Here is a 19,705-nt window from a genome sequence, read left to right as displayed (position 1 = left end):
ATAAAGTTTCATCAGAAGCTCCCTTTGCAAGCCCCCATTTAAAATCAAATGAGCAATCTGACGGAGCTTGGTGTTGCCATGTGCATTTGCTTTGCTTTGACCGGATGGTGTTAGACGTGAATGATGAACGCAGCTATATATGAGAGAAGCTGAGAAAAATTAGAAATTGTTTTCTCCATGCTTCATTGTCTCGTTAAGGCATTGATTGTATTCATAGCTGATCGACGACTGTTAGACATCAGTTGACGTTATGGCTCACAAGATTGGGTAGGAGTAGAGCTCTGTGGTTCATGTTGCTGTGATTTTATTTTACATCATAAGCCTAATCATGCGTAACTTCCGGGCTCTAGTAATCGATAAATTAACGCAGTAGACATGCTCAACACATCTATAGCAGGCCTCCGCGCCAAGCTCGTAACTTCACTGAAGTTATTTCACCTGTAGCCATTGGATATAGCACACATGCGATACCCTTTTTTCTGCGGTATATCCAATGATTCTAGCCCTTCGGAGGTCAAAGAAAACAGAATCGATTGCAAGACTCCAATCATATTGTCAATTGCGATTTTATTTTAGACGCGCAAAGGACGCTCATGACGATTATCAAGTCATCTATTCTCGATTTCTATTGATTTCAACCATCTGTCCGTTGACGGTGTTTACGATTTATCAATCCATTGACGTGCAAAAAATTGTCTGGCTTTCCCAGGAGTGGCTTCCCCTTTCGAGAACGCTCCGATGTCTGTATCGGATGGGGTAGCGGGACGCGTCTGGTAATAAAAGTAAAAAACGTAAAGTATATCCAATCATTTCCCCCCCCCCCCCAGACCTCCATCTCCACCTATGCGGCTAAGAGCAATATTGAACAAATCTCGGTTCGAAATAATTCCAAATAAGATGACAACGCATTAAACAATTACTTGTTTTACATTGATAAAACGACAAGAAACGGTGGAAGATTCTTTTACACTTGAGGCAAATCAAACCTAGAAGCAGTTTTTTGGCGATTTGATTTCTTTTACTATCATTGAAAAAATATATACTGCAAGCGTTCTGAATCATAACACTAAACCTGTGCTTGATATATTTCATTTTGTAGAATGTGCTAATCATTCACTGAAATCTCTAAATACATTTCTTCTATTCACAGGGTGGCAACTGACTTTGGACACTGGCCAGGAGAAGTAAGTTCATTAGATTCCTAATCGTGGTAAAAATATAAATATGGTACAACTGTTACCCGTGGCTTCACTCGCGTGAATTTCTTAATCTGAAAACTGCTTGGTGATGCCTTCCAAGAGGGTCAATAACGGATTCAAATGTTATTGGGTGTTGCACTTAAAGAAATCGTCTTGGCGAGTCTATTACAAAATATAATACTGACCGAATTTAATTATAGCTTTCAGCGGTGATTTCCTCAACTTTTAACACTCCCGTTCCCCTTGCAGTAGGAATTTTCAAAAATCCCTCGTTACCGAGTTTTCACATTAAATATCAAATTTGGCCAGTTTTATTTTCTATTGAGCGATATCGGCTCAATGATTGTGACATAACCTTTGAGCCCCCTCATGACTGCTTTAGGGGCCGAATTTTGAGAACCTTAGCGATTCTGTCATCAAATAAAACTGACCAAATTTCATAAATATTGCTCCAAAGCGGTTTCGGCTCGGCATGATTTCTCTGTATAACCTCTGAACCCCCATAAGGGGTCGAATTTCGGAAAATCCCTTCAGTGTCTGTCGTGAAATACTGACCAAATTTCTCAAATATAGCTTCAGCCGTATCGGCTCCGCGATGAATCTGAGGACGTGTTATTTGTCTATAGAGGCGATTGAGATGGAAATTTTTAAGGTTATATTACACCAATATAAGCAATTGTCATCAAAAAATGCATGGTCTAACATGATACACAAAGGGGACGTTCAAGTATTACGTCATCGATGGGGAGGGGTTTCCGATTTGCTGACTTTTGATGGGTGGGGGGGGGTTGGGTAATGCTTACGTCATCAACCACCCTTTATGAAAATGATTTTTGGATTGAAAGGATTCAGAGGGGGCAGAGCTGACGACGAAATTTTGCTGAAAAGGGGAGGGGTCAGTGTTTTGGTGACTTTTGGAGTCCAAAGGGAGGGGGTCCAAAATGGCTGAAAATTTGCTTACGTAATACTTGAACAGCCCCAAACGGGCTAGCGCGTTTCGACATGGCGTGTGTGCTTGTAGTTGGCTGATCTGACAATCTCCAAAATCTCGTCTTTCACACCTGTTCTGGCAGTCCTTAAATGACCATCAGACCGGGAAGCAAGGATCGTCCCCCTTTCGCACAGCTTCCGATGAAAGTGCGGAAATGTTTTCGGATTGTGCAATCACCTGTGTGGGGAATATTCGTGCGGCCTCAGTGCTACTTCCGTTTGCAGCTCTGTAAATGAAACGAATGTCTGGTTTTTCAGTGTAACGTACGCGATAATGGCTCACTTTAGTAATAACTGTTAGAGCGCTTGCACGCTGGAATAATTTCAGAGCTGGCGTCCGCCCCTTTTCATTGTGACGCAGATTTGCGTACGGTTTCTTCCCCAGGTTACGTTTGCATGCATGGTGGTCTTTTTCTCGTAAATCTCAACAGGAATGCCGTTTTAACGTTACCGGAGAAGCCGTTTCGAAACGTGCTAGCGCGTTTGTTTCATGTTAACCATTCGTTTTCTGATAATTATTCGCATTGGTGTGTACTGTCACTTTAGTTTTTCCCATCTTTTCTGAATCGACCTGTATAAGTACCCCATTCTTAAACATCTGGGAAAAAGATGTCCATGGCTTCACATGCTGCAGCATTCCCCAAGCTTAAATCTTTGGCATTCCCCATCGTATTCTTCATGGGACCACACTAAAGCAAATTACAGTATGAAAAAAAGATGGAAATAGTGTCTTGGAACCTGTGCTGTAGCCGTTTGCCCACCCTTGTGGGGAAATGTCCCTCTCCACAATAGGATAGAGCAATGGTGGAAACGAATTTTTTAATCTATCTTATGGGAAGTTTTGGATATATACAAATGTTTCGGATTAAGTGTTCACAGAATGACGCTCATCAACCAGTTAAATTCATAAACTAGTTATATATTCATAAAAGAATTTCATATATACCCTTGCATATATGTATACAGAAAAATATATATTTTAACTCTTTGCAGATAGTGGTTCCTCCAGAGGGTGAAGAGATTCCACGATCTGATTCACTTTACGTCCACATTATTGAGTTTAATATACAGTAAGCCTACTTTTTAAGTACTATAATATGCCGAATTAATTCTTTTGTATAAAATGAATTTGTTTCTAGGCCTGCGTTCTTCCCAAAGAGTTCTGCTCAACCTGATTGTTTTGCTTAGCGTCCTAGCTAGAATTTCAGTTATACTGAAAACGGGCGACTCGAGCCTACCGGCCGCCCCTAATGGCTACCTTACCAGGAGGCTGATAGGGCTTCGGTGAAGGGGACCTGGAGACATTTTATTTTCAGAGGAAAAGCCGCAAATTTAACGTGCAAGACCATACGTCCCGCTTTTGATGTATAAGTTGGTAATTTGGTAAAATTCTGGAACAAAAACATTAAGAATGCCAGAGAACTTAATCCCTGAAATAGCACTTATTTTTGAGACATCACTTTTCAGACAGAATTTTTTCAAAGTTTCTCTTACCCCAGGGGCCGGATAAAGGAAAATTTGGCTTTTCACTTGCTTTCACTTGCCTCACCCAGAATTTGATCCCCCAATAGTCATGGGCCCCCTCCTAGAGCAAGGCTTTTAGGCTGGGATCTTGTGGGCCCTCAGTCAGATTTCTCGGCCCCTTCTATAGTTAATTTATAGCCAAAAATTGAGAATTGTCCCGGGCTCTTGTAGGGGCCATGGGTGAGGGAACCAAAATGCACACGCCGTGGAGCACCACCCCCGTGTCAAAGGCGGAATTGACTAATTCAATGTATATATGAATTGACATCGTGCCCCCCTAGACTTCCAAGCTTATCTCTGCCTTATGACACATGATCCTTGTAATAGAGTACAGGGGCGGCGCTTGGCCATGCGGGGCACTGCTCAAGGAGTTAAATCCGACGTGAATGGGTAAAAAACGGTTTATTGACAAAAATCAAACTTGGCTCTGGAGGGGCGCAAAACTGGAAGGGAAAAATTATTTTGCTAGGAATTTTTTGATAAATGGTACGGGAGGGCATGACCTTCCAAGGGTAGGGTTGACATGGCTCCATATTGAGGCCCGGGACTAAATCTTTTTCCTCTATAAATTAACTAGGACGGGCCCCTATGGACAATCTAGCATGGCTCCACGAAAGGTTCCAGCCTAGGCTCCCTGATACAGGATGTATAGGCTATGGAGGGGGCAACAGGAGGCGCATAAACTTAGTCCCGCAGGGGTACAGATTGTCTCTAGTCTCCATATAGCTTACTTTGTTTCTGGTATTACGGTCAGAGGTCCTGTCTATTTTCTGTTTCCGTTATTGAGGTATGACTCAAAAGCGGGATGTCGTGAATTTTTACTGTTAAATTTTGGGGTCTGAGCTGCAGCCCTTTACAACCTGACGCCAGGGTGCGCCGCACGCCTTGCAGCCTCGCTTAAGCCGCTCCTGCTGCCAGATTAAGATGTGTGTATTGTAATAGTGAAAAATTGAATTTTTTGTGTTGGTATTCTAGCGATTAAAACTGATTCTTTCCTAAACTGCCCGTATGTAATGTCATGCTTTTCTTTCCCTCTTAATTGTTCGTCATGACATACGTAGTCTTTGCATGCATTTAATATAATTTTCCGTAATTTTTTTAAATACTGTTTTTGGCCAGCACCTAGAGATTGACGTTCACGGCAACCCGTGCGGAGGCCTTTCAGACTACCTAGCAAGTTTGCCAAACGGCATTCTATTTAGTTTCTTATTTTAGCTTAATCTTCCTGATTGACTCGAATACCGCATTGGATTGTGGGGCATAGAAATCGCTAACTCTGAGCCCGATCATTTCTTTTCCTCAACGATGATACTACTTCACCAAACACCAACTCTGGCCATATCGCTATATTGCAATTTACTGCCATTAGTGAGATAGGTTGGAAGTGAAGGCGCTGTCTATCGGTGGTCGCCTCGAGTTCGTTAGGAAAAATATCTTATTGACATCCTCCCTTGGGTTCGAACCCGGGACCCTGACTACCTTCACGATGGTAGACGAGCATCTTACCACCATGCCACTCGGGCACCAAACGATGATCTGGCACGAGCAGGGAACTCCCCTGAATATTCTGAGGGAAAATGGACTACTTGGGGGGGGGGGCATTCAAGTATTGCTTCAGCATCGATGGGAGGGGGATTTGCTGACTTTGGCGAGGGAGGGGTTTGGATAATGCTTACGTTTACAACCACCCTTTTATAAAAAATGAAATATTCTTAATGGCATCTTACTCGATGCGCCAAAAACGAGAAAAACCAATCGATAGTGTTTGTGGGCACTTGAACTAACATTTCTCCTATTGATAAGTGCTCTACAGAGCCACTTTTAGAGATCACTAAATGTTTCGCGGATACAACTGATCTGGAAATGTTCCACGGATCATTTGAGTGATCCGTAATTATACCGCAGATCACTTAAGTGGCCCCGACTGCTGTTCTACGTCACTTAAGTAATCTGGAACACTGTCGAGGGTCACTTAAGTGCTCTAAACCTGTGCCACATGTCACTATCTCTAAATGTGTCACGGATCCAAGTGATCCGTAGGCGCAAGGGCATAGCGAGGGGGGGGGACTTGGGGGGTCTGGTCCGACCCCCCCAAAATGTGAGAAAATGACCGAAAAAAGGGAAAAAGATAGCCAAATCCATTATTCTGTCACTTTGGTTCCCCCCCCCCCCGAACGAAATTCTGGCTACGCCCCTGCGTAGGCGTAGAGAGACTTGGAAGTGTATCTCCACCTACGGATACACTTCTTATCGCATAAAGCCACGATTTTACCATATGGCTTGGGTTGGTCGCAATGAATTTATTAAAGATAAACTTTGGGTTCATAGCTTTCAAATAGCATTGAAATTAAGATTGATTATAATCAACACAAAGGTATTTTCTTCCGAAATATTAATTAAAAATTTTTGCATTAAAAATAAATTTATTGATCGTCGGGCACTATCCCCTATGCCCCCCTCCCAGTGTCTGATTCCCACCAATATGCGTTAGGATTCAGGGGGCAGAGCTGATGACTCCTTCCCTTGTCAGCGAAACTTCAGTTTTGCTGACAAGGGAGTCAAAAATGGCTAAAAATTTCAAGTAATACTTGAATGACCCCTACTGACGTCAGACTGCGGAGGCCTATCTCTAGGTGCTATTCTGACACGTTAAACGTGCATGTATAATAGTAATAAACGTCATCTTTAAGTTCTCTCTTCCTTCGCCAGACTTTCCCCGTAGGCAAGTGGACTTTCTATACTGATATGCGTACTGTCTTCTATCCAATCGGCAAACTTTTTCCTTAATTTCTCGGCTCTTGGAGCAAGGTTTCTAGAATATATAGGACTTTCCTGTCCTCGATAGTGAGATTTTTGCGGACACCAGTAACCTCTCCACGGAACTCTTTCGACTGTCGTCCATCAACGGGACGATGCTCCGGTCATGTCCTTGGTGACTGTCGAACTGACAATAACGGGCCAAAACTACCAGACTTGAAATAACTTGATAGTTATTTTTTCTAGAGCGTTGGAATCGCAGTACTGTTACCTTGAATCCTCTATCTGTAATCGGATGTTCTCACTGGTGTCCGATGCTCAGGTGTCAAACTGATTTTTGCCCCCAAACATTTTACATTGCTTAATAATTGCGATACCATGTGATAACCTTGTCTTTATGAATCGTTTTAGTAAAACATTATCTCCTAAAAGGGGGTGTAATAAATTGTTACCTTTTTGATTTTTGTAGTAGTGTTTTTAAAAATATCATTCTATATTATTGGGCTCCTAGATTAAACAATTTACATTTTCATTAAAGATTTTTCTAACTGAAATGTTAGTGTCTCATTGTCATGTTAATAGTGGACATATCTCTATTCCAGGAAATGGTTAGATTTTTGGAGAACCTCTGGCTGAAAATGCACCCCCACACTGATCACGGCCTTCCCCCCCAACTTAACAAATGAATTAAAAGTAAATTTGTAACCTAAATCATATAATCATTTTAGTGTCCCTGTTCACACTTCCGCCAAGGTGTTTTGCCGATAGTACTTGAGCTGTGGAAGGATTGTATTGTAGTAGCCTACGTGGTGGTGGTTATCGTAATGACTTTGTAGTTAGCACTAAAAAAACCATTTCCAACATGTTTTCTGACAGTTTTATTTCGTGTGGATATTGACCTTTCCTTTTGAAGCCATAGCACAATTTGGAATAATTATATATTACACATGCCTACACCTAACGTATTTTCTTTTAACGTATAATCTGCAGATTATGAGCAATCTGAATTTCTAAATGCTGATCATGCTGTCTGACAATGAATTTTTTACAAGAAATAAAATAGTTTACAAGTGTTTATTACCTAAACATAACAGTAAAATATCTTGGCTACCGTTGCAAAGTAATATGCCCATATATATTGTATGTGTACCTTATATATTAATGCTTCATAAGATTCTTATTTTTGCTTGCTGCTTATGGGTCTCCCCATATTTCATACCACAGGACAAGGTTCAAGCTATATAAAAAAAAAATTCCTTTAGAAAAATTAAGCTTTCCCCCATTTTAAGCAAAACGCTACAATTCTAATGTCTTGTTTTACCTCCTGTACGCACTTTTACAAAAGTGACTACTTTCGCATTTCACGAAAAATGTGACCGTAACTTAAACCCTGCTGCAGGACCTCTAAGTTTGGGTTTTTGTCGGGGGCCCCCCTACAGTAAATTTATAGCATGCAAGAAACGACTGTTTTGATTGACTACTTGTAGTTGACTGTAACAGTGTTCTTTATAGTGACGGACTCGCGATGCGAGGATCCGGGTTCGAACCCCACAGTGGTGGTCGGCTGAAGTTGGTTTTCTGTGATTCCCAACTTCAAGGCGCAAATGCGAGCCGATCTCCCCGTTAAGTCTCGTCACAGAGAGCAACAGTCCTACAACGATAAATCATTCAATCATAACACTTCACTCAGAAAAAAAAAACTGGTGGCAGATGGCAGCACTACACATAAACATTACACAGAAACAAACTTTACGTCAGGTTGCACTACACGCACATTCCCGCATGTACCGATTCGTTGGGGGGTTCCGTGGGGGTGCATTTGGGGTGTAGCAGTAGTAGGTAGGGACTCCAAAAAATGGCTCGGGGATACATGATGTTCTTAAGTCAGCCACCTCGTTGGGCAATTTTCCTGTTGTGGCGTTGTATTTGTATAAGTGTTTTCTACTATCTTATTACTCAATTACCCTTATTACTCTATCACCGTCATTACTCTATCACCGTCATTACTCTATCACCGTCATTACTCTATCACCGTCATTACTCTATCACCGTCATTACTCTATCACCGTCATTACTCTATCACCGTCATTACTCTATCACCGTCATTACTCTATCACCGTCATTACTCTATCACCGTCATTACTCTATCACCGTCATTACTCTATCACCGTCATTACTCTATCACCGTCATTACTCTATCACCGTCATTACTCTATCACCGTCATTACTCTATCACCGTCATTACTCTATCACCGTCATTACTCTATCACCGTCATTACTCTATCACCGTCATTACTCTATCACCGTCATTACTCTATCACCGTCATTACTCTATCACCGTCATTACTCTATCACCGTCATTACTCTATCACCGTCATTACTCTATCACCGTCATTACTCTATCACCGTCATTACTCTATCACCGTCATTACTCTATCACCGTCATTACTCTATCACCGTCATTACTCTATCACCGTCATTACTCTATCACCGTCATTACTCTATCACCGTCATTACTCTATCACCGTCATTACTCTATCACCGTCATTACTCTATCACCGTCATTACTCTATCACCGTCATTACTCTATCACCGTCATTACTCTATCACCGTCATTACTCTATCACCGTCATTACTCTATCACCGTCATTACTCTATCACCGTCATTACTCTATCACCGTCATTACTCTATCACCGTCATTACTCTATCACCGTCATTACTCTATCACCGTCATTACTCTATCACCGTCATTACTCTATCAGAAGTGTACAGCTCATAATCAGAATGGTGCCCAATATTTCGAGGAAAGCACGAACATCGAACTCATTAGCAAAATTATTAAATTCAGTTGGAATTCTTCTTACATTTAGTTTCTTCCATACAGCTATATAACTGATTTCTATTTAGAGAAAGTGCAAACATGATACTAATGCTATCTTCAACATGAAAGATTGTTTTTCCCTGAAATATGTTGCCTAGGACTCCTCTCCGGTTCTAGCAGTGCTCCTGTTGTGATAAAACTCCAAATACTAATTCTAAGTTACTCTTTTCTCAGCTTTGTTTTTTTTTTGCAAGTCATATTGAAACTAACATTGTAAATTTATTAGAAATGTGTTTTTATTGCATTTCGTATTTCCTTCCAGATAGCATCTTGTAAGCCTTTCTTTTTTTCTCCTCCCATCAAATAGCTCCTGGTTTCCACGAGGTAACGTTAGGCGATATGAAGACTTCAGGGATTCATATTACCAGGGTATGCAGGAACATTTATCGTCTGCTGTCAAAACTGCAAATCATAAATGTAGTGTCAGAAAAAGTGTAAGTTCATTGTGGCAGTTTCTTTATAGAGGGTTTGTTTAAATGATCAAATTTTAATTTACATATTAAAATTATTACATGTGATAGGCCTATAAAAAATTTTTCAGAAATCTTCAAGTTCATTTCACTGTTTTCACTGCCAATAGTTTGTTTTTCAACTGTTAGTGGTTCTGATTGATGCATTCAACTCAAATACAAATACAACGCCACAACTGGTGTTTTTAGCAATGGTGGTTTGTAAACAGTGAACTCAAAGAATGCATCAGTTGCTGCTTTTACTACGGACAATGTAATACTGCAAAATATGTACGGAAGGAACTTGATTACAGATCAGATGTTTGTCATGTTGCAAAACGTTCAGACATCAAATACTTACAGCTGAAGGGGGAAAAACAACTTTTAATTAGTAATACATGAAAATAAAGAACCATTCTGAGTAACATTGTTGAAACTATAGAATTTGCAGTTTCTGTTAACCCTGTATATGTATCGAGAAAATATAGCATCTTGAGTTGCGCTGTATGTATGACGTTTTTACCAGAGATAAGTGCATGAGTATATAATAAAAATGCTACTAAAAAATATCCAAAATTTCTCTAAACATTGTTATAAATTGAAAGGCAAATTTTTTTATTGTATCGAGAATCGGATGCGAATTTAATATTTCATCAAAAATTGCCAATAGAATTTTTTTCAATAAACTATTCTTTGAATGGTTAGGAAATCTATAGGACAAAATATAAACTGCTATTGAGCTACTTTTTTCAACATTAAGCTTAAGCGGCAGTTAAATCACTAAAACCCCATTGAAAGTGCCATATTTTTAAGTAGGGTTCCCGATTTTCAGCAGGTGCAAACTAAGGGGTCTAGGGAAGAGGGTTTTCTATTGAGGAAATTATTTTTACAGAATTATCTGGGCTTGTCAATGTTAAAAAGCTCTTATGGAGACGATATAGTCATTGCCGTTTAGTTAATAGATGTTAGTAAATTCGTTATTTTTTCCATTAAGTCAATTTCTGTTGAATTTCAAAATTTTTAGACGTTCCCTGTGGGACATCTTTTTTCTAAAGGCAGTGTGATTTACACCTATCAAATTTCGTAACAAATTAGAATTTCGCTCCCCTCCCCCGATACTCCCGAGAACTTAACTGACTTTATTGGATGGCATCAGTAATCTAAGCTGGGATAAGTGGAATGGTTAAATCCAGAATTCTCTGAAGTTTGATCCCATGTATGAGATTTGTACATCAATATTTTCCTGAGTTTGCTGAATCGTAATTCATGCAACACCTTGTAGGACCTTTGTCATGAATTTCAACATTCGAAAATTCCCCCGGTATTATTATGAAAGTGTTTTCTCCCATGTTCCTGATCAACTTTTAAGGGGAAAATTTCTCTACCTCCCAAAATGGGATTAGAATTCCTTCACTTGTTTAATGAAGTGCATAACTGCCTGCTAGTCAAACTGGGGTATTGAAGACTGTGTATCTGCTACATAAGGATGTGGCATCTTGGGTGGGAAAAACATTTAGCACTGATTTTCTTGAGAAAAAAAATCATGTTTGGTTCCTAAGAAATGGGGCTGGCATCTAAATTTTCGATTTGTCAAGCCCTGCTGAAGTGCTTCTGTTAGTTTATCAGTCAAATAAAACGATGCTTCAAATCTTAATTGCTGAGGGATTCTAACTTCCTTCAAGCTCCAGGATCCCCACAATGGTCCAGACTCTTTGTCTAGTGGACTGGACAAGCAAGGTATTTTAAAAAATTACATGCGGTTTGAAAACTTCCTGCAATTAAGTGTTTTTGACATCAACAGTTGCAAAGACAATTCTGGATACAAATTTGAAACTGTGTATAAATACGGTATCAACCTAGTGTAGTCAACCTGGGTAATCAATTTTTCTTTTTATTCAATACCTTTATTTGTCTGATTGAAAAAATAGGTTGTCGTTGGCAGAGGCTTTGCTGAAATTTTCAGTTACAATTGGCTCATGGTGCTAGTTCGTATTGTATTTTACAAATTAAGTTTTTTATTTAGCTATTTTTGCGCACATTGTGAAAATAGAAATATTTAAAGTATTTTATAATTGAAGAGCTTATTTTCAGAAGGGAAACATTTACTTTTTTCCGAAATACTTTTTAGTGATTTTTGAATCTTAGAAATAATCTCAATCGAATTATGCAGCAGGGTTTATTGCAATGGAAAATTGTTAATGTAAAATTAGTCGTTTCTACCAAAAGAATATATTCACCTTGTTGATTCGCTTCGATATTTTTTGGCATAACGTCTTGATAAGTCGTCCAAAACTTCCTGTCAAGGAGTGTTAATTAATAGATGGTAAAATACAAGTTCCATCAACGTTAATCATAAGTGTTAGTGGAGGTGTCCACTAACAGGAGTGTAGGTTATGGAAGATTCCACTAGAATGATCGCGTTTCTTATATGAATGACGAGAGAACAGTAAGAGAATTCTTGGGTATTTAACGTTCTGGAATCTACAGGTGACGTAGAAATGTCCTTTTTTTTATACTTGAATAGCTTTCATTTTAATCAAAAATCGCATTTCCACCAATTGGTCTTCAAAATAGATCAATTTCAAATGCAGACGACTACTCCCCTTTTTAATGTCAATCAAAAACCAATATTCAGATATTCTTTTACGATTTTTACATGTTACCTATTTGGCTATTTTTAATTTTGTGAAGCAAATGATTTCCTCCAGGTATTCCTACTGTAAATTTGGCGAAAGTGGAAATTTTCTATTTTGAAAATGAGCTCAATTACAGTAAATTTTCTAAATATTTTAATTCGCTTGTTCTTGGAGGGGTGTGGCGTATACACATGCTAATAAGATGGCATGCAGATGGCGCTACAAGTGCAATAATTGATCGGGAAAGTCGCTGATAAAAGAGCAGTATTTTTGTTCGCTTGCTTACAATTCACTTAATGTCCGATGTAAATAGTTTTGTTCGTATAAGTTTGATTAAATCATTTAATAACCTGGCATGGAGTTCTGATTTAGAGTTAGCGCCTCACTATAGGAAACCCAAGATACCTCCCCCCCCCCGTTTCATTGGATGTATCAATCATTTGATTTTCCAGAGTCTCTAGTTTCAGTGTGAAGGAATCCTTGTCATCTACTGTATCGGAAGCATTGGCAAGCACCCCATCAAGCTCTGCTGGAGAAACTAATAGAAAAAGAATCATCGCCGGTATGCTTGGTCTTTAAGTTCCTTCAGGGCAGGCAACCCAACAGATACTGACATGAAAATTCAAGCATTTTATCTTTAGTTCATGCTGCCAGCTGTCTCATTTTCTGAACACAAAACAAGTGCAACTCCCTAACCTAAATACATTAGGGCCACACGCATACTCGAAGCACTCGTTCCGACATGTGCCGATTCGTTAGAAATTCCATTGTACAAGGTGAATGTACGATGTGTTTGGTCAATTACCTTTTTAGATAGGCTTGAAGATTGGACTGAAGTTGTTTTTTGTTTGTTTTCCAAATTATTCAACATTCATTCTGTATTAATTTATTTGTCAGTAACTTTGCTTTAATTGTGTTCAAGTGATTTTGAGATGGATATAAATTCATTTTACTCGAGTGACTGTTATTCTGTTGATGTTGAGCACAGAAATTTAACTTTCAAAGCGGCTGTTTTGTTAGAGAAAGCGCCTAAACAGTATTACCTACGAGTTTTATTTTCAATATTTTTGGCCAAAATATTTAAGCTGAGCTACTAGTTAGCCGATGTAGTCATTCTAATCTGTCATTCTTTTGTTTTAGAATTCATTGTAAGTAATGTAGTTCATTATTACATCTCGCAAATATTTTTAATTTACAGGTCAAATCTTCTGCGAAAAAAGGCTGCTCATCAGCTTCAATTCTACTTGAAGATGCTAAGGTGAATATTTTTCCAACCCTCTACTTTTGTTCGTTCTTCAAGCGTAATGTAAATTTTGACATTATGAATACAATGAATCACGAGAAATCAATACAGAAATATCCTGAAGATCAGCAATTCCTAGCAGTCAATACTAAAGTTTTATGTTAACATGAAAGTCTGCAGTTTCCTCCAATCAGGATTTAGGGTCTTCTTGGTGACCCCACCGCATGTTTTATCAATGATCTTGAGGCAGTACATGATGCGGAAATGTTTTTCCGAAACTCTAACCAAACAGAACTTATTCCCTTAATCTTCCATGCATTCGGTGTGCTATTGTTCCACAGTATGTGTATGGGCGCTGCTGTGGTCAGTGACGGACTCTCCTTGTGAGGATCCTTGTTCAAATCCTATCCCTTGCCAGTGGTGGTTGACTGAATTTGTTTTTCTGTGGTTATCAATTTCAAGGCGTGAATACGAAGCGATCTCCATTACAAAAATGCATCAGACCTACAATCATAACTTCACTCAGTTAAGAAAATTGGTTGCAGATGGCAGCACTACACTTCAAGCATTGCACAAAAGAACTTTGCGTTAACTTATTCCAGAGGAATATGTACTAGGTGTATGTATGGCCGAAAACCACTTCGGTGTGATTAAAATTTTTCCTCGTTTTGCGAAACACTTACAGCGAAACGTTGGTTCTCAGGTTTGCATATTCTCTGCCGCTGTGGTGGTCGAGTTGTCATAGTAACGGACTCTCATCACAAGCGGGGTTCAAACCTCACCATTGCTGCAGTAGTCGTCTGAAGTTGGTTTTCTATGGTTCCAACTTCATGGCGTGAATGTGAGGCGATATCCCCGCTAAGTCTAGCCGCAGAGATCAACAGGCCCTACCACGTTACAATTACTCATTAAACTTCGGTAGTTACGAGTTGAGAAAAAACTGTTTAAAAAATTGATTGCAGATGGCAGCACTATATATAACGAACTTCACGGAAGGCTCTTTATACAGTTGAATGCCGTTTTAACGAATACCGTTATAGCGAAAATCTCGTTATAACGAACCCTTTTCTAATCTCCCAGATAAGTTTACATAGGGACATTTTAAATAACCAGGAATTTATAACGAAATTTCGTTATAACGAAGGGATTTCTGCGGTCTCTTGGAGTTCGTTATAGCGGGATTCGACTGTACATGCATTCCAACATATACCAATTTGTTAGAAGTTCCGCAGAGGAATATGGAGGTGAATGTCTGGTTTAGTAGTAATAGTACGTTTCTCTGCGAGTACTTGAATTTGTAATACTGAAGAGCCAAAAAAACTGGTACACCTGCCTAATATCGTGCAGGGCGCCCGCAGAATTGCCGCAACACGACGTGGCATGGACTCGACTGTCTGAAGTAGTGCTGGAGGTAATTGACACCAAGAATCCTGCAGGGCTGTCCATAAATCCGTAGGAGTAAGGGGGGGGCTGGAGATCTCTTCTGAACAGCTCGTTGCAAGGCATCCCAGATATGTTCAATAATGTCTGGGGATTTTGGTGGCCAGCGGAAGTGTCTAAAGTCAGAAGTGTTCCTGGAGCCACTTAACGACACCCCCACACGTCCAGAATTGCTACATTGTCCTGAAATTGTCCAAGTCCATCACAATGGAGAATGGACATGAATGGGTGCAGGTGATCAGACAGGATGCTTACATACCTGTCACTTGTCAGATTATTAATCGATCATTAAAGTTCAGGGCTTTTGAGGGGACAATATGCAATGAAAAACAATTAGTGATAATTTTTGTAATCCACAATAATTACATCGATTCAATGTATAGAAATGATCATTCTCGGAAGGTCTCGAGAAAGACATTAACCTGCTTTTTTTTTCTTCCGATTCTATTGTTTAATGTTCAAAGAAAAGCGTAAGGTATATTTCACACGAGTGACCATTGTACGTGATAGCCTGGGTGTCTCTCGGTTCCTATCACTCTTTCACACTCCGTGATATAAGCATTGTCCTTGGGGCCTCCAGGGAAACCTAACCATTTATTGATCTTGAGAAATATATTACATACATGGGGGCAGGTGCCATTACGCACCTCGCCAGTAAACAAGTATAAAATTTGTAATCTAAAAAATAGTGATTCATGTAAATAAATCACAATTGTAAACTGACTGTCCTTTCACTTTCGTGTTTTTGCTCAAGTTGGAATTTTTCACTCCTGAGGCCACGATATCAGTTTGTGCTCTTTTATCACAAGGGAAGTGATCCAGCGAATTGGCTGTAGTTTCGTTGTTTTATTTGTTTGAAGCCTCAGCTCGTCTTGTTTTACTCTGTTGAAGCTTAAGAATAGGTTTTTGTTCATATTCACTATAGCTGATGCTGGTTTGGTACCCTAGACCGGGGGTTATATTCACCCTTCCACTTTGACCACTCGTCCCACATTTCAGATGAGAATGGTGTATGCCAAAATTCACTCGACCCATGACCAAGTACAGTGAGTAGTACTTTTTCCTCTTGTTCTGTATTGTTATCAATAGTCAAACCTCGTTAGTGCGTCACCCAGTTAACACGTCACTCTGCTTACCGGATCACTTTTTGGAAGTCCCCATTATCTTCAGGCAGGAAATGGCACAGCTATGACTTGCTCCATTTAATGAGTCACTCCGCATATCAAATCATATTTTTGCTTTCCCAAGAATCTCATGAACGAGGTTTGACTGTACTTATCGTTAACGACAATTTCATCCAGGGTAGTGAGATTTTGTCACCCACTTAAATTCCGATTTTATAACAGTATTTTTGTTCACTGATATTTGCCGCCCCACTAAAGTTTGACGCCCGGGGCAGTTGCCTCCCCCCAGTTCTGCCTCGATTTCATTTTTTTACTAGTTTCTTGTTTTGCCAGTTTCTTGCATTTCGTGAATTTTAATGTGAATACTTAAACGAGAAATCAGTGATTGTGTACTAGTTGTCAAGATTAAAAAACCGTGGGTATTTGTGAAATACAAATTGCATAGCAGTGAAATATGGTCGCCTAGGTCGATAAGATACTCGTGAACTGTGCCACAAGACGCTCAGATGTCGTGTTCAATACCCTCTTTTGTCCTTCATAGGGCTTTTTCTGATAAAAGGAACTATTGCGAAAGCAGCGCCATGATAATCAAACAGCACATTGCTATTGAAAGTGTGCACACCAAACGTTTGTCGTTCAAACCCCTCTCGGTGAGAAACAAAAGCCGTTCGGGATCGGATGTGAACTGTAACTGTAATTAGTTTATTGAAAATGAGAAAAATGAATGGAGAAAAGATTAGGATAACGAAAAACGTGCTCATTTAAAGCTATGTGCATAACTAGGATGACGATATGAAAAAACAAACGGACATTTCCATTGATCCATAGCTCATGTTAAAATAACGAATTCACGATTTAAAAATTTCAAAGTGAGTTTTTTAGAAAGCTTGACAAATTAACATTTTTATTAAAATGATGAAATAACTGATTATGAAATAATTCTGCCCCGTAAAATATGGATCATATGGTCACACTATGTGTAACTCAAATATATTTTGACACTTATCTACTGCAAGTGAGGATTCTTGTTTCGCAGAGTGAATTCGTCCTTTTAGGACACCATGTACATTGAAGAAATATTCAAAATTTGTTAAGGGTTGTGCGGAATAGCCTCGTTACCATCAGGGTTTCCGCGCGAGCTTTCACGTTGGAAAACCCTGTCCTATAGAGCCACTTTAATGATCTCTAAATGTTTCACGGATCCTTCAAGTGCTCTGGAACTATGCCACGCATCACTCCAGTGATTCTTAATTATGCCACGGATCACTTGAGTAATCTGGGAATGTTCCGCGGGTAACTTGAGAGATATGTAGAACCGCACTGGGACCCCTTAAGTGCCTAAAACTGCCATGTCACTCAACGATCTCTAAACTCTAAATGTGCCACAGATCGTTTAAGTGTTCTGTAACTGTCGCGGGTTCCTTAGGTGATCTTTGAAAGTGATCTTTGAGACCTACCTCAGTGATCTGAAAATGTGCCACAGGTTATTTAAGCGATTTGTAAATATGCCTCTTCATTTTTACAAAACTAGGTTTGGGGGGGGGGGGCAAGCCACATCAGGTAAACTTCAGGGCCACATTTGGTCCGCGAGTCAAGGGTTTACCATATATGGCTTGAACGGTGGGTCGCAATGAAATTCTGAAAGATAAATTTTGAGTTCTTACCTTTCAAATAGCATTGAAATTACCAGAAATCGATTATAACATAAAGGTATTTTCTTTCGAAATTTTAATTTTTTTAGATATTTTTTGCATTAAAAATGATTTTTTCGTCTGGGAAGGAAGGCGCACGAGACCCCTATGCCCCTCCCACGTATGTTTCTGATCCCCAATATGCGTTAGGGGGCAGTGATGACGAAATTTTGCTGAGGGGTCAAAAATGGCTAAAATTTTGCTAACGTAATACTTGAACGGCCCCTTTTTCGAGGGATGATAAAAGCAAATCTGAAGATTTTAGATTACATATACGGGGGCGTGGGGCATTGCCCCCCCCCCTAGCATCAAAGGTGGAATCGACTGATCTAATGTGTATATGTGAATTGACATCATCGTGCCCCCCAGCAATAATGGCCTTGCCCCCCCCCCAGACTTCCATGTCTATCTCCGCCTATGCATTTTTCTAGTTTTGCTCTGGGAAATCGGGATTGATCGAGCAGCTTTCGCTGGAAATTCTGTAGCAATGTTTCAACCCGGGAGAAACTTTTTTTTTTTTTGAAATTGTAAAATTTGAGTATACAAACACAAGCTATGTGATAAAAATTGTTTGTTCGGGTTCGAAGACCGTCGTCCGTTTGAGTTAGTTCTCAACGTTTCCCCAACACTAGTGGTTGAAGGGGAAGGTTCTTGTTCTTCTGAGAGCTCCACTCAATTCCAAGCGGCGAACAGGCCCCCACCCGCCCAAGAATTCATCGACGGGAAGCCGAGCAGCGAACAGCCGGCATCAACCCGAACTCCAGGCCGCGTGCACTCGGTCACTGTGCGGGCTGACCGTCACTGGCGGAACGTAGCCGATAACATCAAAGAAAAATGCCGACACCAAGTGAAGGTGAAATTAGTGCCCGGCGACTACAAAATTTACTTTCACGATACGGAAGACTTTGACCTTTGAAGACCGGACACACCCCGCTTCCCATCTCAGAGATATCGAAGCGTTCCCGAAGGGTGGGTGTATCCGGAAAGTTTTATTATAAAAACAAAACATTGTCGCCTCATACGAAGGCAACCAAAAAAATATATATATATATATGAAGACGATCGTCAATCTAAAATCATATAACAGGTGATTAAACTCTAAACATAAAACGGGGATGAATCTTTCTTACACATCTCCGGATACGATACTTTTTGAGAAATAGATCTGATAGGAAAGGGGGTGGAGTGTTGATATACGTGAAATCCTGTTTGAAGGCTAGAGAGGGTAACGCGCAGAGAAGTGATATTGAAGCCATATGGGTTGAACTTGAGAACAAAAGACGTCATAAGCTTATTGTTGGGGTTTGTTACAATCCACCGAATAGGGATCAAAACTACATCGCCAAAATGCACGATGAAATTTCCTACATGTGTAAGCGAAAGAGGGTTCTCATACTAGGGGATTTCAATTACCCGGGTATTGATTGGGAGAACCTTTCATATGGAAATCAGTATGAGACTTTCTTAAGTTGGTGCTCGAAAATTTTTTGTATCAACATGTATCAGAAGCCACTAGGGGTACTGCTATTTTGGATTTAGTTCTTACTAGTTCTGAGGATCTAGTTGAACATGTTTCGGTGGGGGAAGAGTTTTCTTCCAGTGTTCATCGTATCGTCAGATTTCACTAACTTTTCCTCGGGTAAGGTTGATAACAAAAGACTGGTTCCTTGTTTTCGGAGAACTTTGATGTTTTGCGAAGGTTAGCGGAAGTTTTCAAAGACCGGTTGGAATCAGTAGGGGTGGTAAGTCAATGGGAAGAATTTAGTACGA

At 39.9% G+C, this 19,705-nt stretch overlaps 1 protein-coding gene across 2 annotated transcripts in view; it reads left to right on the top strand.

Annotated features, from left to right (window-relative positions):
* The window catches only part of LOC149081623 (uncharacterized), an 87,637-nt gene that overhangs the window by 11,756 nt on the left and 56,176 nt on the right, over positions 1–19,705 (top strand). For both annotated transcript variants that reach the window (XM_089237038.1, XM_089237037.1), the window contains exons 2-5: positions 1,151–1,184; positions 3,183–3,259; positions 9,660–9,786; positions 13,636–13,695. In XM_089237038.1, coding sequence (XP_089093164.1) covers positions 1,151–1,184; positions 3,183–3,259; positions 9,660–9,786; positions 13,636–13,695 — 298 coding nt within the window. The remainder of the gene's footprint in view (positions 1–1,150; positions 1,185–3,182; positions 3,260–9,659; positions 9,787–13,635; positions 13,696–19,705) is intronic.

This window comes from Pholcus phalangioides, unplaced genomic scaffold (genome assembly GCF_987345545.1).
Source record: "Pholcus phalangioides strain wild (caught in Gottingen) unplaced genomic scaffold, Ppha-v1.0 ptg000009l_1, whole genome shotgun sequence".
Lineage (NCBI taxonomy): Eukaryota > Metazoa > Arthropoda > Arachnida > Araneae > Pholcidae > Pholcus > Pholcus phalangioides.
This window is presented reverse-complemented; position numbering and strand designations above follow the sequence as displayed.